The 22,812-nt window shown below is 38.2% G+C and overlaps 1 protein-coding gene across 1 annotated transcript in view; it reads left to right on the top strand.

Annotated features, from left to right (window-relative positions):
* MMS22L (MMS22 like, DNA repair protein) overlaps positions 1-22,812 on the top strand; it is a 94,723-nt gene that overhangs the window by 21,918 nt on the left and 49,993 nt on the right. The window contains 4 exon segments of the mRNA XM_009649028.2: positions 2,871-2,933; positions 9,227-9,346; positions 9,784-10,010; positions 12,481-12,990. Coding sequence (XP_009647323.2) covers positions 2,871-2,933; positions 9,227-9,346; positions 9,784-10,010; positions 12,481-12,990 — 920 coding nt within the window.

The raw sequence follows: 22,812 nt of genomic DNA, 5'->3' as shown, positions 1-22,812 counted from the left end.
TTTTTTAAACTGGAAAATTTTGGCCAGGTTTCTTGGAGACTCCATTCTGAGGGATGTACAGTACATGTCTCTTTCCATAACCCCCCACTCAGGTCCCACTTCACTCTTCTGAAAAGCAGGATTTGTACATTTAAAAACCAAATGGGACCTGATGAGAAAATTTGCTACTTCTGAACATTGCAGGGGTCAGTTTCAATATACTGTGGGCTAGGGAAATATAGGCAGAATTCCTTGGGGCTAAGAATTCTTGCCTTTGAATAGAATAATCTGAAATGACTACCTGGCAAGATATGCAAACATGGACTTCCAGCTGAGAAGCCTAGTACCGCTATTCCAGGTAGTCAGCAGTTTGTCCTTGCAACAGTTTCTTCCTGCGAACCCAGAGGGTGTCAGCTCAAGTTTTTGGTTTTAGCAGCACTTTTATGCACTGTAAGGTCTCCAGGTTCTGTTGATTTTTAGGACTCTTTGGGAGTGGAGGGAGGATGTTGTAAGCCGGCAGGTTTGGAGTAAGAGATGTAGATTTTAAGTATTCTCTGAAAAGGATGGATTGTAAACGGTTGCCATGCCGTATTGCCAGTGTAGCAGGGAATACTGTTAGGATGTAAATTTAGTGGGATTTGAATGAAACAAGTCTGTTAAAAGATAGAGACAGTTGAGGCTAAAAAAAAAAAAGTGCAGCAGGTGCTTGGTGTCATTATGTCCTGAGCTTTCCTTTGAGCTGAACCTGGGTGCACTCTTGTACTCAATTCCGGTTGGTGTCAGGAGTTTGCCCTAGATTACTCCAGGATCTTGTAAGGTGATCTGCACACTGTAGATGAGCTGGAACACTGGCAATAAACACCTTTTGTATAAATCATGTGTCCTTGGTCTGTGGGAGTGCTAAAAGCATGTTCTGAGCAGGCTGATCCAGACATTCAGAGGTCTCATAGCCATTAGCATGACTCTCTAATAATTTCTCTCTGATAAATCTGGCTTTTGTCCAGTTGATTACCTTTACTTGGAGTCTGCAGTAGGACCATGCCAGTGAGTAGGTATTCATATAACATCCAGCTCTAAATACAGCAGTCAAAATAAAAATCTGATGTAAATAGTAAGTAGCCAGAACTGTCTGGGAACACTGATGGTGTACTTCCTGGGTTTTTACTCATTATTGAAGTGCTGCTTTTACTCCTTGGCTATTTGTTCATGCAGTGGCCTCTCTGACAGGATGCTAGCTTGGGCTTTGGTATCAATAGCAGCTTAAGAAGCCCTGTTTACCACCCTAGGCATGATATGGCCTCTGCTGTTCTGGCACAATTATTTGTGTCCCTATTCTATGACCTAAGTCAGGCCCTCCTACCTTTTTCATTCTTTCTTTCCTAAAGCTCTGGGTTGGTTCACTGATCTGGTTCACACTGTGGCCCACAAAGAGAAGTACCAGAACAACTGAGCAGTGGCATGATACAGCTGTGAGGGCAGGAATTGCAGCTGGCAGGATGAGGAGAAGCAGTGGGAACTCCTTAATTGATACTGTGCAAATTTCTGCATCACGAAATCACAGCTTTAGTGTAACTTTCTGCAGATCTGTCTTTTCATTCATATTTGTTCCGTAGTCTACAGACTGCGACTTGCTACCATCGGCAGTCTTTCAGAATTCTCATTTTCTTGTCATGCAAAAAAGTAAAGCCACCACATAGTCAAACTGTGTAACACAAATGATACTGCATCTTTTTAAAGAGTTCATCTTTAAAATTCTCTGAGTACTCTCTGGAGTTCTGTGTGGAATTGTGACCAAGTCACAGCATTAAGTAGTGTAGTCAGTAGCAGAGGAGGATAAGGCATGATGGTGTTGCTGCTGGAAAGTAGGTATATTTCAATTACCAAAGCATAAGATGCCCTTTATTGTAAGTTCTATACAGACATTTAAAGGACAGATATCTGCAGAATAATTTACAAGTCTTAACAGTTGTGATAGTGGAGGGAATGAGTAAGGCAGGTCAATGATGGAAGTACTACATTCACACATCTAGTTATCTACACAAGCTATATACATGGCTGAGTGTAAGAGATGATTTTTGGACCTCCTGGAATTGTAAGTATGTTGGCTTAGTCGCCTTCTACTTTTTTTTCCTGGGGAAAGAAACTAGCCTTAGTTGCAAAATCTTCTATCCTTTTCTTTCCCACTTTGCATAAATATGGATTTTTTTTCATCTTCCTTTTCAATATACTTTGCCATGCAACTCTCTTACTTCAGTACCATGGTCTAATTGATTCAAATGGGTAGTCATCTGTCTTCCCAAGCTGAAGAATATGAATTGTGGGCCATATTTGACCTACCCTGTATTTTTTTTCTACCTATATAGGCCATTACTATCTGGCCAATTCCTTACCAAATTGGCCAAAACAATCCTTAATGTTTGGCCTGGGAAAAATGAGTTAGTAGTGGGGTTTTTTTCATTGGAAAGGAAAAAAAACAAGAAAAGGTGAGATTGTACCTTTTCTTCCTTCTTACCCTTTGTATCTTCCTTTTTACAGAATGTTAAAGAAATAAATTGTAAGACACACACTTACTGCTCATACTAATCAAAAATGCCTGAATGTTTTGTTTCTTTACTAAAAGTGAAGGTTGAGATTGCAAATGAGTCACTTAAACCAGTTTATATTGCGTACTCTTATTTTCGGCTCTTTATTTGTTTTTGAGGCCTAATTTTAAAGACAGATATCAATTACATTCATAAAACTAAAAAGCTTTTTTCAGTGATGACTACAATATGCTGTCATGAAATGAAATATTTCTGGAAATATCTTGCCTACTTATTGTCATGTTAGTACATAATGATTCCTGTGAGGAATACAAATGCTATTTCATGCTGATAATCGTTATTTTTCAGAGGCAGAAGGAATCCAATTGGAAATTTGTGGAAGAACTCCTTAAAAAATCCACTGATGCTCAAGTAAGTGTGTAAAGGAAGAAATAACAACCAAGGAAAATGTCAGGGATGCTTTCAGGAAAAGACAGTGCATGAAACAAAGTCCAACTAACAAGTGTATTTTTGGAATTCTAGTGTTTTTATCACAGATAAATGAACATCCTTGACGTAGCTGAACTATGGCAGTATACAGTTCCTTCCTTGTTAGCAGTTACACTTGCTTTAAAGTGGTTGTGCTTGATGCTGAATTGTCAGCTAAAGGAAAAAGATAACTATCATGGAGGGGTAGGTATATGGCTACTCAGACAAGATGTATTCAGAATAAGAACTGGATGCTTAGAAAATGTAAACCAGATACTGAATGTAAGGATATCAAGTTGAGGAGACATGATGAAGGAGATACTCAGTTGCATTGAAAATTCAGCTATATCCTCATCACAGCAGGAAGGTGACTTGCCTTGCTGAGCAATTTGTCTTACAGGCTTGAATCAAACTCTTACTGATAAGGTTCTAGTTTCTCAGTACTCATTTCATACCTTATCATTTTTCTTTCTGCAGAACTGTTAATGCAATGCTTCATGGCCCAGAGGTCAGAATTGACCTCCTTTTAAAATTCTTTTAAATATGCTGTTCATCATGTTTTTAAATATGTTACGTTGCAGCTTTGTAAATTTGTTCTGAAGTTGCATGGTACAAATTGCAAATGCTCTATCAGTAACACTTATAAAAATAATTTCTTTAATTTGTGTATGCTTAAGATGAGAATAAACATGTTTGGTTTTGTATTTGGTCTCAGATGAAATAAAAATCCCACAAAGTTCTGTTGTTGAAAGCAGAAGAGGAATCAGTTCTTTTTTTATGATTATTATTACTGCCTTGCTCATGCAGTAGCAACAGCTGTGGTTGAAGCTGGAGCACATAACACTTGTTACAGCCACAGTTTTTACAAAAAGATAGTTTGTAGTTGTTAGGATAGTTGAAACAATAGATAAGGTGTTAAAAAGTTGAAAAATCATGGTATACATGAACTCTTAACATTTGTTTATGTAGTCTTTCAGCTTAAAAGGGTAACTTTTTGAATGATTTTGCAGTATATAACTGAGTACATGCACTGTGCGTATACATTAAAACTACAGTGATGACATCACTTATTGGATGCTGGCCATTCTGTGAGAGAAACTGGAGGGATTTAGATAAGAGGCATAAAACCTGTGAGTAGCTTATTAGCCACCTTCCCATGTTGCATCTTGTGTGTCAGCAACTGAGAAACAGTAAGAGGATGCTTGTAGTTACACTTTTCTTCAAAATACTCCTCTTTTGAATGCTTGTTATTTTGAATAAAGATTACTCTGAAGTTGAATATACATAAAATATACAGCTTTTTGATGCTTCTGTTAAACAAATATTGAACAGTAGTCAGTTTCGAAAGGCAGTTAGGTGGCCAATTTCAGAAGATTTGAACAAGGAGTCAGTCATGACACAGTAATATGAGGCAGATACCTGTTTTAATTTCCAAAGGCAACTGCTGTTGGAATTAAAACAAACCCTCATTTGCCAAGAGTATGTTTGCAACTATTACCAAACATCTAAGGAGCCATCGAGTTTATTTCCTTTTTTTGTAATTTGTCTTTTTTTTTTTTTCTTGCATTATGGAGTTAGCTGCTTGTAGGAAATTCTACTTGAAAAGCATTAGTCCCTGTATGTGCATGCAGAAGTGCACGTAGGTACTTTTATTAAAGAACGCATCCTGCTTCCTATCCCTTCACACCAGCCTTCTTGACAGTGTCTAGAAAGGTTTTCTTTTACCAGTAGACATGTCCATTTCTTCTGTTGATCTGTCAGCTTCATGTGGCCACTTTTACCTTTTATCTTGCCCTTTTGCATCTCTGAAGTATCTGCTGAGTATTTTTGAGACCAGAAAATGTAGGAATGAGAAGCACAGTTTGATATCAAGAAGTCACTAATGAAATGGAACATGGAGAAGCAGGAAAAAACAAAAGGGAGAATACTGGTCTTTGAATGAACAACAGGACAGTACTGATGATAGTCAAACTTGAGTTTGTTAGTAAATCCTACCTGAGCCATCCTTTTCAGCATATACCCTCTGTTATCTGTACTAGAGATGGCACTGTAATAGCTGTGCAAAATAAGTTAGAAGAAATGATAGTGCCAAACCACTCATTTGCAAGAGAGGGCAGGTATTGGTGGTTAGAAACTTCATTTTTATGTATATGGCAGCTTAAAAATTAATAATTTTTAGTCCATAGTATGTCTGTCAATGCCATAATCCACTTGTGCTTGTTGCTTCTGAACTTGAAAACTTGTAGACTATACGTGTTTGGAAGGAGAATGGGAATATGCAAAGGATGGGGGAGAAATGGAGATGAAATCAAGTATGCATAGTTTGGTGTGTTCAGAAGCATCTGAAAAAGGTGCAGATCACACATTTGTAATGTAAAGTGATAATCTCTCTCCTACCAGCAACTGTTAATTTTTCTTCATATGAGGTTCAATTTCTGTGTTGTGAAAAGATGATTTAATAGGCACTGTTGCAGACATGGATTTTGAGGGTAAGGGAGCGTTGTGAAAGTAGGGAAAAGAATGGTCACCTTTGATGATGACTGGAAGAAGCTGGAGTTATCTTTAACATCCTTAGCACAGCTAAGTGTTGGGATGCAAAAATGACTAACCAGCATTAAACCTGAAGCATTTTGGTAGTTTCAGTAAAACTGTTGAGTTTAGTGATCCCCAGCAGAGAGAAAGCAGCTCTCATGCAGTTAGCAGAGAGCCTGAGCCACCTTCTTCCGGCATATGCCTGACTGTGGGGGTGATTAAGACTTCCTGAGGAAGGTGTCCCATGTCCAGGTGGATGTGGCAGAGGGGTGCTGCAGTGCCCTGTCTCCAGGTAGTAACTCCTTCTTTTTAAGGGTATAGTCAGCCTGCTTCTGAGCAAGGAAGAGACATGAAGGTGCTGTTCAGGTTAGGGGATCAATGGACCTGGGAAGCAAAAATACTCTTATTTGTGAGCTGTAAATAAAGATAGGAGCAATAATGGATACCTGGGCAAGTGTAGAGTGCTGCTTCATTGGGTATTTCCTTTCAGCTTCAAATGGTTGACTGACTGGTGAGTTTCTTGGCCAGAAACTGCTTTTTTTTTTTTTTTTTTTTTTTTAATTCTTGATGGATAGAGTTGAAGACAATTGCTCGTGTGAAAGATCGCCCATCTGTATCACAAAAAAGGGTACTTATGGGGAAACTAGATACATGAGGTATTCCCTACTTCTGTTGTAATCTGGATTTCTGTTACTGGGCTAATGACAAAAGCAGAGCTGGTTTACAATTCTATTTGTAGTACAAAATTAAAATTGTTGTACTAGGAATATTAACATAGCTGTATTTGTATACCAGGCAACATCAAACTGACTAAATTTATGGATTGTCAGTATAAGATGAATTTGTGTTTACAAAGTTTTATTGTAAGTGGGAATCAAAAGCTTTTTTGTTTGTAAGAACTAATAGCAGTCTGTCTTATTAGCCATCTCCCATTTTAGAAAATAAATGCTTCATGTTGTTTCATTTCTGCCTCAATTTTGTTATACCTTCACTATATTTTTGTTTAATTCTACTCTAAAAGAGATACAGAAGTATTTGTTGGAGTTCTAGGAAACCAATTTTGTTGCTACAGTAGGAGGTCATAAGAGAAAAATGTTGTGTTTAGATAGTACTATCATTTTGATAGTATCTGGTGTTCCTCCCTTCTGCGATAAATTAAAAGCTGACTACCTCAAGAGTTCTGATAGTATTTCCAGCAGTGCAAGAGACCATTTTAAGCAAAAGAGCAATGAGAGAATCCATTAATCCCAGCAATATTTGAAGTCTGGAGAACTCTTTCATATTAAATTTGCGATAAAGCCTTCATTACTATCTTGGTTTTGGAAACTGTTCTAAAACTATTGTTGGACAGATAAATAATGGTTGAAATTGAAGCTGCTCACAATACCATGTTTATTGTTGAATTAATTTAACTGAAGCAGTCATTGTTTGTTGGATTAGATCCTAAACATATTCCCATGCATAAATTATAGCTTTTTCTAAAGGGTGTGTGTGTTTGGTGTGGTATGTGTTTTGGTTTGGGGTTTTTTCACATTTTCCATAACTGGATAGATCTCTCTAGAGAAACAGGTATGTTCAGCTGCAGGTTTTTGGTTTATATCAAGACTCTTGCTTTTATTCATATATATATATATACACACACACACACACAAAAAAGCAGCTGTTGAAAATGGCTGCATTGCTATCCCTTGTTTTTTTTGTTTGAGATTGTTGTTTTGGGAAGACTACTGATTTAATAGCTACAGTTAATGTCGTGTATAAAAACAATACTTGAGGATCACCTTTCATTTGTAGGAATTTCTATTATATTTGAACTGTTATTCTGTGCGTCTTTTAATGAGTCTCTCTTGAAGATTTTCTTTTCTATTTCAGTGTTTTTTGTATGTTGTTATACATAATGTCTTGAATATATAATTTTCTATGACAACTGAAAATGCCTTTTCAATTTTCAAGTTGTTTTAGAAATATATTACTTTAGAAGCCACCTGCCCTACATTAATTGTTCATGAGAAGGCAGACATGATTAGAAGTTATTGTAGATGAGTGGTGTAATTCTTTACAGCATTCTGATAAAGTGTAGCAAATCATGTTTTCTATATAAATGTATAGCCAGGTAGAGGTAAGTTAATGAATTATAATTCCTTTGTGTAGCATTGAAAACGGGGGGGGGGGAAAAAAAAGGCAGCTCTGAGACTTAGTAAGCCCTAAGAAGTAGCATTGTGGGTAAGAGCAGAAGTCCTGCTCTTCCACTAACAGGTACTTAATGAAAGACTATTCTAAAACAACAACAACCAACCAACCTCCCCAAACAAACCAACAAAACCGAACACAACCTAATGCTGTGTCTTTACATCACTTAGCATCAGGGATTTTTTTAATTTAAGCATTTTCTGAGCTGGGTGAGTTGGGACATAATTCAGGACCTAGCACTGTAATTGGAACTGAAGGGGTTAACATCCCAATATTTATCTGAGGAATGGTTTCCTTCATTCCCCTTCCTAGGGCTGTGATTTTGAGTCATAAAACTCATCCTGTATCTTTGTTTTTCTTACCCCTTTTATTCTACTTCAGCTTATTCTATGCTGTTAGAAATTCCAGGCCTGTATAGTGTTTAGATGTATTTGAAAGCTAGAAGTAGGTCAGGGGTTTCTCTTGTCACAGAACAGGTTCACTACGATCCCAGAGGTGCGTTAGACTTACATGTGTAGAAGTCTTCCCTTAAGACAACCACACACAAGCTGGTCCACTAAACCACTTTTATAGTCAGTGGAGATTATTAATAAAGCCTTTCCAGGGCTTATCCTATACTTATCATCCTAAAGTAGATGTCTACTGGATTTAACATGTGATTTCAGTCTGGGCATGGAGCTCCTAATATCCTCGCTCCAGTGCAAGTCCAGTTTTGCTGACATCAAAAGCTGAATGAGGTCAATCCCACTCTTCAGTATCCCACAGTTACAACCTGAATACTTCACTGTGTTCAAATTGTTTGGAATTTCCTATTTTCTTTCTTATGAGCCACTTTCATTTTGCATGCAAAATTTGGAACTGATGAATACAAAAAGGGTGGGGTGGGAAATTTTTGGCCTAGTTTCCCCCCCCGCCCCCCCCCAGTGTTCAGAGACTTACTTGCCCTTGATTTAGAATTGTCTGGGATGTTAGTGGTATAGCCATGTTGCAGAGGTTTGAGAAGGAACATGATTCAGAAAGAAAAGATCCTCCTGTTTGGAATATTATGAAGAGAAACATGAGTGCTCAGATAGTTGCACCTTCCCTCTCTATCTGTGGTGAACGAGCTTTACTTTGGACTTACACGACAGAAGGGCATAATCATTCAGCTGATTCATACATTTAGTATAGCTAATGCCCCATTTACTGTGTTGTGAGGTTCTGTACCATGTAGTCATGTTTCAACTTTAGGGTCACAATATTGAGTTGGCTGTTATCTTAATGTGTCTACAGCTCTGTGGATGCCTGAAATGGTGCATGATGAACAGTTGTATTGGCTGGATTGCAAGATGCAGTTGTCAGCTTTTATCTTCTAGTTCATTGCTCATATTAGCAGATGAATTTACTCAGCATTATATAATTAAAACTATTTTTTTATATTAAGAAATTATTCTTAATAGTCTGGTAGTATTGGGCTTATGTGTAGACAAGGTGATGTTCCTCTCCTACAGTAAACTTTTTATTCCTTTTTCAAGACTGGTGTGTTAGAGGAACACTTACGAATGCATCTTCAGTGCTGTTTGAGTTTGTGTAGTTTCTGGGACTTGAACCTATCTATTGTCACCATACTCTGGGATTATTACAGCAAGAACCTGGTAAGTAGATGAACATATAGAAATGTAGAATTGTATGTGGATGGTCCTCAATTTTTTTTTTTTTTTTTTTTTTTTTTAGCATTTAATTCTGATTCTTCTCTAGCCAAGCTTGATTGGTACGCTTTTGTAAATCTGACTAGTCAGTGACAGTATCCCTAAATTTGCTATCTTTATTTAAGAAATCACATTTAAATATATATTATGGTCCATTATGTTATGTCACAATAGAATGAATTATGGTTTTATTCTTATTTTTCATCAGGACTACTGATTTTAAGATCTTGTAAAACCACTTTGCACATAGTTACAATGCATTTTTATTTTTTGAGTTGTGGTAGGAACATGTCTTTTTGTGTGAAGGATTGCATCTTACTGCCTTTGGCATACTAACATTTATTGTTACTTATCATCTTTTCTGGTTTCATTTACTTTTTTAGAACAGCTGCTTTACTGTTCCTTGGCTTGGTCTCAAGGGTCTGGCAAATATCAGTAAAACTTCTTTGTCAATGCTTGAGTTGGTGAAAAGTTGCTGTTGTGAACAGCAGATCCCCACCCTTTACAAGTCCAGCAACAGTTACTTCATTTTTCTCAGCATTTTGGCACGGATGATGAAAGAAGAGGCACAGAACAGTGATGTGCATCCTTGGAAACAAATTAAAGGACGGTATGGCTGCTATTTAGTTTGTCTCATATTGTAAGAGGTTTAGTCAGTCAGACTGTGTTGCCCTTCCAGTCGGGCGGGTACCATGCTCATGAGGAAGTAAAGGGGGTGAGGGAACCAAGGGGATTCATAATTTGAAGAAGGCAGTTGTTCCCTGAAGTTTCAGTTGCCAGCTGTGACCAAGTCCAAGAGCTGGGTCCAAGAATCACCTTGGCATCTGTGGCCTGTGATCATCTACTTCGTCCCAGAAGCCAGGAGTTTGGTACACTGGCAACCTATGCAGTAATACAACCCTATTGCCAGACAGGTAATGTAATTAAAGTGCAGAAATTCTGTTTGAGCTGCATGTAAGCCATGTGTTGTCCAAGAACATGCAGCCTGGTTCTGGCTAGGCCTGCGATTTCATTTATGTTTCCATTTTCTTTTTCATGGTTTCCAAAATTTCTCACAATATTTTTTGTGAGGGTTTTAATTTTTCATGTGATTTTGAAACATACTAATTTAGAGGTATGGTCAGTCATGATATTAAAAAAACCCCATAAAATATATATGCTCTAAATCAAAATCTTGATGTTTTATATACTTACTAAATCCTTAAAACTTTTATTATAGTAACGAGATTGTAGTGATCGTTAAAGATACTAACATTTTAACATTTTTTTCATCGGATATACAAGTCATAGTTTGGGGGTTTTTTAGGTTTGACTTTTAAAAAAAGATTTTATTAATAAAATTTAAAATTTATCACATATTAATAAAATATTTTTGTATGCAAGTAATAAATATATAAAAATGCACATGTGTATGCATACCTTACAAAGCTATGTGGTATGTTTCTTCCAAGAAAGAAGAGTGGGTTATCTCGGCTATCAGAAAGGGAAGCTATATCTGATGTCGATGTATACTTCATGAGTGGTTACAGTCAGTAAAAGTTCAAGTTTAAAATTACAACTACATAGAAACAAATATGTTGTTGGATGCTGAAACAGTGTCTCGCTTTAGTTAGTGATTTTAATTAGCCTGCTCTGTTTTTACTGAAAACAAATTATAGTTACATTTTTGTGCTATTATAGCTTGTTACTTTCCCTAATTTAAGAGGGGGAATAATAATACACAACATACACTGTGTCAGTCTGCTCAACCAGTATTCATCAGTTCTACCTTGAATAAATCAATTACACAAGTAGCAAAATTTAACAGCCTACAGCTACGATTTTGGGATGAACTCTGTTTTCAGCAGCTAACCAAGCGTTAATTGATGCATGAAGAACGTAAACGCCTGTCAGTAGTAATTTACTACTAAACAACATTAATTGGATTTGCTGTAATTTTTGGTGGCTAGATTTGATAACCTCAGCACCATTTCCAACTATTTTTCCAGGTGACAGAATAGGAAACCAGCATTTATGGATGTTTAACTACTGTATGTGGAACTTTAACTTAAAGGTGAACGATAATACCCGAGGTTTTAAACACACAAATCAAAAAGTTAAGCAAGCCATTTTCATTTTATTCCTCTGTTGTAGGAATGGTGACACTTATTTAAAAGTCCAGATCCAAGTGAAGGTCACAGGTCACACCTATGTAAAAGTCTTCTGCTTTTTGTCAACCACTTTAAAGTTGCAAAGTAGGAGTGCTTCTCACCATCAGCTATGTATGACTTGAGCACTGTCATATAAGCAGTAAAGCTTAAAGTTTCTTAATATCTTTCTGTTGGAGAGAGGTTTCTCTCCCAAATGCCTCAGTTTCCCTGTTTTCTTCCAAACTTGTAGTCCGTAGACCATACAGTAGGTGTGCAATACAGGTCAGTGCAGACTTTGGTGAAGCACTGTGGAAAAAAGGAGCTTTCCATCAGAAATACGTGTTTCTGTTTTACTGCAGTGATGGTTTCGTAGGTGAGCCTTTGATCTCCAGCAGCTATGGGAGTGTAACATAAGAACAGAAATCAGCAGCTAAAGGAAGGAGGGTGCCTGGTCTCTTTGGAATTTTCTTTGTGCCACATGGAAATGAGGGGAGTTTCTAGGGAAGAAGTTGGGGTACAGGAATTGTTTGCTGTTGCCAAGAGATGCCCCTTGGCAACTTCTTTTCCTAGCAGCCCCCGTGGGCTAAATTTGATTGATGTGAAGGCATGGTATAGAGGACACCTGTCACAGCCAAAGAACCTGCTCATATAATTGTGCTCAACTTCATACTAGAGGTTGGATAAGGGAGAAATAGGCTGTACCTGGCGTTGAAGACTCTTAATGCGTACCTTGTGTTGGCAGCAGAAAATGAAACAGCATGTTTGTTCCACTAGTCAAAAGAGTAGAAGAGGGGAGGGAAAAGAGGATATTTAAAAATGAAGGGTTATTGGAAGAGGATAACTGTAGACTAAAAGCAAGAAAATATAAATTTAGTGTATCAAACAGAAAACTGCATTCTTTAAGAAACTTTCTGTTTCCTGGTTTGTCTGATTTGGTTTTTTTTAATGTAGAATTTATTCCAAATTCCATCGGAGAAGAATGCGGGAGCTGACAGAAGTGGGGCTGCAGAACTTTTTTAACCTGTTCCTCATGCTGGCAATTGTTGCAGAGACAGAAGATATAGTGAGTCGAGTGTTGGATCTTCTGGATTTCCTGACTCCATCTTCCATCACTGTGTCTCAGAGAGCTCTTATCTGGAGAGGCCATTTTGCTTTCCTTTTGATTTACGTTGAGAAGAACATGGACATTAGTGTCCTAGCTGAGAAACTCTCAAATTCTTTCCGTGAGAAGGCAAAGGAGTTTTTAGTAACCAAAAATGACTACACACAGAAACAAAATCTCTGGACTCTACTTTCAACCTACATTGATGGTGTCCAAGAAGTGTTTGAGACCAGCTGCTACTTGAGCCTTTCTGAGGAAAAGTTGCTAAATGATGGCTTTACTATGCTGCTGCCTGCTTGTCGAGGAGCTGAACTGAGTATGGTCCTAAATTTTCTTCAGGTTGTTCTAGCCAGACTTCGGTAAGTTATTTAGTTAAATTGCGGATATCAACTGGCATGTTGGTTTTGTGTTTAGGGTTAAACTGTAGTTCATATTAATTTCTTACTGGAATAGAGTAAAAGGAAAGAAATCTCTGGAGGACTATGTTATGTTAAATTTCAAAATCCACCAAAACCTCACTGCATTTAGAATCTTAGAAATATTTCCTTACTATTTCAGGACATTAGGTTTGACTTCCCTGATGTTTTGTTATGAATTAGTGGCTCTGTAGAAAGTCACCCATCTTTCTTTTGGCACAGGAAACTTCAAAGTTATTGTCTGCACTAAATTACTTAAGTTAGGTGGTTTTGGTGTTTGTGGTTTTTTTTTTTTTCTTTAGTGAATCTATTCTATTTTTCAGACTCTTCTATTTTTTTTCTCTTTCACCAAGGTTGCAATCAAATACAACAGGTATGGAGATTTAAATACTTGTTTGGGGTTCAATAGCAAAGAAAGAAATCATATTTTACCACTTTCAAGCAGTTTTGCTTTGATGTATTAGTTCAGTTTTCAACATCCAGATTGCCCTTCAATAAGCATATTTTTGTCTACTGATGCCTTTCAGAGGTAGTCCTCCGGTTTGAAGCCCAAACTGTCTTTTTTTTATAAGATATTAAGAGGCAGCTATTGATCTGCCATTACTTCAAATGTGCAAGACTGAAATATGTGGAAAGAGCTGCGGAAGAGTGCATAATAGGAATAGTCAGGCCCATATACGAGAACTCTCCTTAACTAGGTTCTTTGTTACTGTCTAGTAGTTTGACTGCAGCTGTCAATAGCTTATACATCCAAAGACAACTGTTTTTCAGGCAAGTCTTTTGAAAAAAGATGAAGCACAAAACTAAGTTTAGTTGATTTATTATTTATTATTTCAGTTCAACTGCATGTATTTACTGGAATAAATTGGAGACTTCAAGAATACTTTGACGTTCTCTCCATTAGCTAATACACAGCATTTGTTGTGTGGTTTTTAAAGATTAAATAGGGAGAAATTTGAGACTGGTGTAAAAGTTGCCTTTTTTATAATGTGGTGGTGTTCTGAAGCTTTCCAGAACTGGGAGTTATGTGGTCCTCTTGTAACACAGAGAGGAGGGCATAGACGTTCATAACAGATTTCTCAGACTGTCATGGACAGGATACAGGACTCTATTTGTACCTTTTTTTACAAAAAGCAGGTCTGCTGAAACATTTGAATTACCAATGTGCTCAAATACTAATTGGTATGAGAGATTATTAGAGCCTTGTTATTAACTCTTCTTTATTTCAGGTTCTGTATTTATACATTTGGTTACTGTTATCTGCCTATTTATCCCATCAACAGAGAGGCTTAATTCCTTAACGTTTATAAAATGCTGTGATCTTCATGTTGTATGGAACAGGAAAATGTTACTGCTTCCCTCTCCCACTTTGACAGAATCACTGAAAATAGTCTTCTGTTGTCATATGAGTAAACCAATACTAAAAGGAGTTTATTTCTTGAGAAGATGTGGGTGACTTTGTGCCAGCCAGATGTTAAATTATTACTGGTGTAACCAGACTGATTAGGCCTGGTCTGTCTGCAAACTCGGAAAAGCATGAAATAGTTCAATGCCATTCTCTCTCCTGTTTTTAAGACCCAGGCAGATATAAGATAGCAGGCTTTCCATAAACGTAATTTTTCTGTACGCTGCACTCTAATAATTTTATAACTGTATGACAGGGAATTTACAGGTAGGAAGGAAGTGAGATCACTGATTAAAGAGAGAAGTGGCTCCCTCTAGGCTGTTAGGAAATAATAACTTCATGTGCCACTTTCTGCTAACCCCAGATGATGGCTCACAGGAGCATTCTTTATTGCTGATTAAGTAGCATTATGAAAATACTGACTTGGTTATGTTAACTAAATGCCTCAGTATTTAAAGCTTAAAATGTCAAATAGTTTTAGCAGTCCCCTCTAACATGTCTCGTTGGATTGCTAGAATCACGTTCCTGGTTTCCCAGCTGCTTTTATTTGAGGATACTGTAAAAATGGCAATCTTTCATTTGCAGAGTGAGATGTAGCCAAAAGCTCTTCTTTTAATTATAGCTATTCATGCTGCTATGGTTAAGGGTCTGTCAGCGTTTTCATTATAAACCTTTATTTTCAAGGGTTTGTAACGTAGCAGTGAAAACTTGCTCTGGGCTAAAACTTGGCATACAAGGTTTTGAAAGTGCGCTTGTTTTCTTCCATTCTTTTTTCTTAAAAGGCACCTGAAAAGAGATCTCCATTTTCACCATTTTTACACTACTGTGTCTTAAAATAACCCTTTCCAGGTTTTTCTTGTATTTTTCTTGTCTGCTAGAAAGGTACTGGTAGCTTTTGATTGTTTTATTTACCTATGCTTAGACTGTTTTAAATAAGCTTTTTTTAAACCACATCTATTGTTATCATTATGATTATTTTGGTGTCCATATATTCAAATAGAACTATGACTTGGCAGGAGTTTTTGATATGTGGTGAGTGGATAATTGGAAACAAGATGCTACTTGCTGGCACTTCCAAGTATTTGATCTTCAAAGGGAGATTCAGTATGAAGTGTAAGATTGTATTTTAATACAGTCTCCTTTTTAAAAACATATGTAAAATAAACAGTAAACAACCAAGAAACTCCCCAAAATAAAAGTGCAAAGTGCTTCCTTCCTGTGTTTACTTGGAGCATTCAGCTTCTAGCTCAGACATAAGTTTTTTCCTTTATTCTTTGTTTCTGTTTTTAAGCAGTGGTTTAGAATCCTGGTGTTTTTTTTTTCTTCTTTAATGAGAGGTAAATGCAGGATGCTTGCCCATGTGTGTTTTCATTTGTTCCAAATCTCTCGCACTACCCATCATATGAGTGCCTCATGACACAAAAAGAAACCCTAGGTTAATAAAAACACAGGCGTTTAATGGATTTGACAGAACTCACTGTAAAAATGGACACAGAGAAATCTGCCGAGTGCCTCAAAACGGTCGGTTCTGGCATTGCAATATGTTATTCTTAAAAGAAGTGCTTGAAACATGTTAAAATGGCTTATTGTAATCAGGTATTGCTCTGACATGAGCTTTCTCTCATTTTCATCATCCTGGCATTTGGTTTTTGTAATATGTTAGTGCTGAGTTACAGAACTGTAAAATGCAAGTATATGCCCAGGTGTAAAATCACTGCTGTTACTCCAAGCATCTTTGCCTAGTTTCAGGGAGACTTGCTACTGATTCCCATAGGAGAAATGAGAAGCACCACAAACCTAATAACATATTAAACATTAATTTTATTTTGAAAACAATTCTTGTGTATTTATGTCCATTTGTATTGTTCTGCCAGCGTTGAAGGACATGAAAAGTTACTGAAAATTTCAGTGTGTAAATTTCATAAGCTCTACAGGAATACTAAACAGGTAAACCTGTCTCTAATTAAAAGTTACATTAATAATTAGGAGATGGATAACAGCAGAACTGGATGTTTCTGCCTGTTAGAGTGTGTCTAGCCTTGAGGTTGTGAAAGAAATCACGATAGGAATGGATTATCCAGTATATCTTTGCTATGGAAATGTATAGTCATTTGTAATTTTTTTTTTTTTTTTTTTTTTTTTTTGCATTAAAACAGCCTGTGGGAAGCTTTCTGAGACCAACAGAGGCCTCTCTCCCCCTCTCTGTTACCGTGTAAGTCAGCAGATAAGCTCAGGAAGAGAATAGAAAGGTCTTCCTCCCTCCTGTTTTTTCCCCCTCAGGGGTTTTAGTGTTAGTCTTTGTAAAATGTGTTTTCTGATGTTGAACTTCTGAAAACTGTATCCAGAAGAGTTTGCGTGAGCATGAGTCTTCTGTTACCCATCCCACCCCGTGAGTATATTTAGAGCTACCAGCTGTCATGTCCTGATAAGCACAGAGGGCAGCTCTGTGACTAAACCACTGAACTGAGAGACAGAAGATCTTAGTTTGGCACAAAGATCTCCCAGGCTTAATGAATGGCCATTAGGAAGTCATTAAAAGTTGGTATGAACCTTTGTTTACCTGTGTGGAAAGAGGAAATAATTCTTTCTTTTTTGACTTCACAACATGGATCTTATGCCTGGGGAGCAAGCATGCCTTGCTGTGCTTGACCTATGGGTTAAAGTATTTTTAGGGGTTTTTTGAAGATCAGTTATTTCGTTAATAAAACTGAGGTTTGAATGAGCGTAAAGAAAATCTAGTTTCTAGATACTTTAGAGCATCTAGAGCATCTAGAAGCAAGCACTGTTTTAGAATATAACAGCATTTTGAGAGGTTTGCTATGTCTAAATCCTTAAAAGTAATCTGTTACCATCTCCTGTGGAAATACTGGATGTTTTCTTAGCTGCAGTTGTTGCCTTAAGATGTGGCTCTGGTAATTAAAACTAGATTTCTTTTTCCCCTACTTCATGTGGGATTTGAGATTTTTTTTTTTTTTCCCCCCCTGCCCAAATTTTTATTGGTGTAAACCAATAGGGTTTATACCTTTGTCCTTTGTATTCTGATCTTCAAAGATGACTAGCTAAAACTGACATGTTTTGATTGAAGTCCTCTGCTCTGAAAGTATCACTATACAAAGGAATGAAACAAGAAAACAATGTGCACTGGAGCTGTATACCTAATACTTTGCCTGTAGAAAGTTCCTGTGTATTTCTAGCACTGGTTCAAGTTTGCAAGAATATTCGCTTCCACTACTCACTGTCCATTTTCTTGAATCAGTAGGTGGCCACGTGAGAGCTGAATAATTTATTAAAATCAATTTAATATTGGTGTCTAAAATGTAATAGAGAGCATATGCCTTAGAAGGAGGGCAACAAAGCTGTTGAAAGGGCTGGAAGGAATGTCCTATGAGGAGCGGCCAAGGACTTTGGGCTTGCCTAGTGTGGAGGAAAGGAGGCTGAGGGGCAACCTCATTGCTCTCTACAGCTTCCTGAGGACGGGATGTGGAGAGGGAGGTGCTGAGCTCTTCTCACAGGTATCCAGTGACAGGACACGTGGGAATGGGAATGGTTCAAAGCTGCACCAGGGGAGGTTTAGACTGGACATTAGGAAGCATTTCTCTACCAAGAGGGTGGTCAAACACTGGAAGAGGCTTCCTAGAGAGGTGGTTGATGCCCCAAGCCTGTCAGTGTTTAAGAGGTATTTGGCCAATGCCCTTAACAACATGCTTTAGCTTTTGGTCTACCTTGAATTGGTCAGGCTAGATGATCCTAGATGGACTAGACGATCGTTGCAGGTCCCTTCCAACTGAAAAATTCTATTCTATTCTAGAATCACTTTAAGAATAAACTGAAACAACAAAAGCTGTCAAAGGACCTTCTGATTGCTGATGCCCAAACAAAGCCAGCCTTAGTAGACACTCGAAACTAAAGAGACTCAAGTCTAGTACTTGGACATCAATCATGAAGATAGACAGCTCTGTCCCCTGTGCTACAGATTGAAACACCTTTCTGTCTTTCATCCATTGTATCCATTTTGTCTACCAAAAATTAATCCACATAAGCTTTTTGTGGCCTACCTGACAGTAGTACAAGACTCACTGTTGTGAAAGAGTAAATCTACCAAAAAAAAAGAAAGTAAAATCATATCCAGGTGTACTGAGAACCTGCTGGTTGGGACCCTGCCGTTGTTTAGAGAAATATGTGCTCCCTGAAGGACATAAAGCACAGATTTGTTTTCTGATGGAAGTGTCTGACTTCTGAAACTATTTCCCCCAAATTAACTTTCCTCTTGGTTTTCCTTCTTTTATTCTTCACACAAGGTGTGAGGATGGCTTTTCATATGGAATATTTTTTTTTTGTGGATGTTAAACAAAGAAATACTTTTGCCAATAAAACCATTATATGCAAGTAGCCTTCTAATCTCTTAATTTTGATTGTTTCTTCGTTACCTTACAAGATATATATTTCTTCTCTCTTTAGGATATCTCTTGTCAGATTTAAGGCTTATTTAAAATGAAAAGAAAGCTGAAGCAATTTTCTTTATTCCATTTCAGTCTCCTAAGGCCTATTTCCCCCTGGTGAGCTCATAGCAACAGGGGGGTTTAAGGGAATTCAGCTTTCTGCAAATTAATGTCTCACATCATGAAAATTCAGGACTTTTTTTATTCTATATCTTGAAAAAGTAATACAGTGAGTGCGAGTATTATTTCTTGCCAGCGGGTGGAAGATGAATGATTTTGTCACAGTTTTACTGCTTGATGAGCAGTGTCCTGAGGGTCAGGCTTAAGTCTGTGTCACTATGCTGCTCATTACTCTTGAGCTAAATAAGGGCTGATTGGATCTAAATTGCCTAGCACATGGGCCGCAGATGAGCTCAGTGAGTAGGGGATGACCTGCTATTCAGGCTGGGAGTAACCCCGGTGTGCAAATGCTGCATTAGAACACCGTGGGAGAATGAGAGGCTACCGACCGCTGCCAGCAAAAGAAATCGAAATGTAAAAACTCTTTGATGCTGCAGTGTTAGAATTTGAAATGTAGGAAGTGACAGGTTGATGGTACTTATCAGCTTTGGCTGGATTAGAGAACAGTGTCATCTTGCTTATATAATGACAGAAGAATGAAGCCAGCTCCCAACTACTTGGCGGTGCAGAGCTGCCGCTGTCAGAGTCGATGCTGCCTCCTACTGACAGTCTGCGTGGAAGGATGGAGAAAGTGGGTGGACAGCCAGGTGGGGAGGACATTCTCAGGCTCTCTAGCACACCGAAGTGCTCTCTCTGCCCCTGCCCATCTATTCCCTATGTTTCTGGTCTCTTCTTGTAGTGGAGAATCGCAAACCCGACCGATAAAATTGCAAGTGTATGTTTTGGGACGAGAGCAAGCCACTGTTGTCTTCAAGAATGGGTAGACGAGTCATCTATGTGCACTCAACTGTACATGCGTGTCTCTGCTTCATGCACAATATTTCCCTTTGTACTCTTCTCTCCATTGCTAGCCCCTGTGAAAGGAGGTGATCTCTGGAGGGGAGGATTAATTTGTGCCTGCGTGTTTTAAAGTAAGTTGACCTTTAAAGAGGAGAAAAAAAATCTGAATGAACACGAAGGAGAATCCTTATACTAACTGAACACATGATTATACTTATCTTAATAGAGGAAAACAAAAAGCAAGCAAAGCACCTGCCAGGTACTGAACACAACACAGATTGTAGTAGTTTGTGCAGTTCCAAAAAATTCAGTTCAGTGGTTCAGTAGAACAAGCTTTTTGGTTTTGTTCCTTCCACCTCCATCACTGGTGCTTTGGAAACAGCAATAGCTACAAGGATGATAAATAGCCACTTGCTTAATTTTTTTCCAAATTTGGTTCAGATTCTGTTACTGACAGCTGTGAACTACCAGCGTCAGCTTCTCTTACTATTAACTTATGGGACTGCCTTATCAGCAAAAGCAATTTGGTGCTCTTATGAAACCAGTGACTAAATGAAGAGAAGGGATGAATCTAAATACATTCTGTGGCTTCTGTTTACTGTTTTCTACTTCTTTGTTTTCTGATTATATATCATTTGATTCTTCTTCCCCTGGGATGCTTTTGCTCATGACGAAATTTCTTCTGGGACATAAACCACCTTCCAGCTTACTTGTTTCTGGGTATTGCAACAAAAAAAGAAGAAAAAAGACAACAGCAGCCTTACAACTACAAACAGGAATGAGAGAGAAAGTTTTCACGAAGAACATAATCAGTGTGAGGCTTCAGTGTTACTTGTATTATCTTAACTATCAATGGTATCCCTTCAGATCACTGAAAATGAGGAACTGTTCAGCACATCTCTTGTATTAGATGAAAATGAGTTACAGAGTTTGTCTGGGTTTGTATGTGGTCAAAAATTATAGGGTATTTCTCTGTGTTCCTATGGAAAGCAGGACCAGAATTTAAAGTCACTTTGGTGTGTTGAAAAAAAAAAAAAATCATCGGCGAAGGAAGTAGTGAAGGCCAAGTACTGAAATTAGGAAGGAGAAATGCTAATACATCATAAGGAATGCTTGGCGTGGCAGGCGGACTGTCAAAGTGTGGAGAGGTAGCATGCACCATGAGGCAAGAGAAACAGAGGGGATCTCCACATCTGGGGTTGGTTACAGTGAGGTAGCCACCATAGCTGTTACCTCATCTGTCTGTTCTGACCTTGCTTGTAGACTGTGTTGCCTGCTCCAGCACAGATGGCTGCAAGGTCCAGTGTTTTGTCCCTGCGCTAGCACAGTTTCTGCGTGGCGTGGGGAGGAAAACCAGAATTGTTTGCGAATGGTAGTTACTATACTACTATAATACTACTAATAGTAGTTCAGATCGATTCCCTGGTATCTTAAAAAGGGAGCGGGCGTGGTACTTATGTTTTTCACCTCTGTTTACATGGATATTTAATTACATGAATTTGTAAGACCATGGTGGCTGTAAGAAAATTTGAAATTTGAAATCTGTTTGTTGGCTAACTTTTAACAGTGACTTTCTCTTATGGACACAGCCTGTACGTTATTAGGAAGCAGGACACGTCAGTTTACAAAACATTAATGAATAAATTGAAAATTTGAGAGAGTCACAGAAGTGAATGATGAGAGTAGGGAGTTTGTAGAAGTTTGACGGAACTGCTTTTAGCTGGGAAAGGTTGAGAGAGGACATGCTAGAAGTTACCCACTATGTCAAAGGACATTGCAAAGAAGACAAGTTGTCTGTTGTTCCCTGTGCCAGTGAAGAAGGGATTGGCTTAACGTGGGGCAGAAGTTTAGTGTGGTTATTTAGAGTAGGCTGCAAATGTCAACACTTGCAGACTGCAGGAGAGAGTTGTGGAATTGAATTTCATTTTTTTTACTTTTTTAGACTTTTTTAGTCTTTGTAAGCTTACCAGACTGCTGAGATGAACTCCCTAAATGACTCTTGAGGTGGTACCCAGCCCTTCACTGATGTTTCTGTGATTTGATATTAAGGAGCGCTTGATGCGGCTGGTGATCGATTAGCAAGGATGCTTCCTAAACAGTATTCTGTGCTTTTTCCTTACAGAACAAAAACTCAATGAAATCAGAAGGTAAAGAAACCATACCTGAAACTGTAATCTGCCATAAAATTTAACTTTGGAAATCTGTCATTCATTTTGACTTGTAGTATCTGCACTCTTTTTCATTTCCCCTTTCTATTAGAGGCGAAAAAGTTGAACCTGCTTAGTGGTTTGGTATCCAACTAGTTCTTGGAATTTCTGGGGTGGGACTGTGAGGGTGGCTTGTACTGTGTGCGCAGCACAGTGGCTCTGCTGAAGAGGGTGCTGGGGTTTTGGTGGGTTTGTGTTCAAGTCTTGAAATTGGTCTAGAAAACTGCTTTGAAAATGACATTTTCTAAAGAAAGTTAATGGATACAGGGCATGTATGTGTGCGTCATCATGTTTTATTTGGCTTGGAGCAAGTCCAAGTGCCATTAATTGCCAGTGCCTAAATGCTCCAGCTTTCTTTCCAGTGGTACTAAACCAGGGACAATGAAAATGTGCCTAATGTGAAATGAGCCTGAAATAGTATGCCATCCTCCCTAAAAACAAAATGGAAAGAGTAGAGCATACTCTCCAACATGTACATTGTGCATCATCTCATGCTCTTGTGGGGGTCCCTTCCTGATGTTGTTTTTGGGAGGAACAAGAAGAGAAAGGTAGAAACAGTTTGTGGTTTACTTAGTTCTCTGGTAAGCTGAAGGCATGGTCTATTCTCTCTTCTTTTTCCCAACCAGAAGGCCCTGTTTATCTCTAATAGGGGTTAATTAAAGCCTTAGGGCAATGCTGAGACCCTGCCAATGGCTGGAAGGTACAGACATAATCGAGGCTGCAGCCCCTCACTGTAGGGAGCGGAGAGGTAACG

This window comes from Egretta garzetta, unplaced genomic scaffold, assembly GCF_000687185.1.
Source record: "Egretta garzetta isolate BGI_Z169 unplaced genomic scaffold, ASM68718v1 scaffold231, whole genome shotgun sequence".
Classification (NCBI taxonomy): Eukaryota; Metazoa; Chordata; class Aves; order Pelecaniformes; family Ardeidae; genus Egretta; species Egretta garzetta.
Note: the sequence above shows the minus strand (reverse complement) of the source record. Positions and strands in the feature narration are given on the sequence as shown.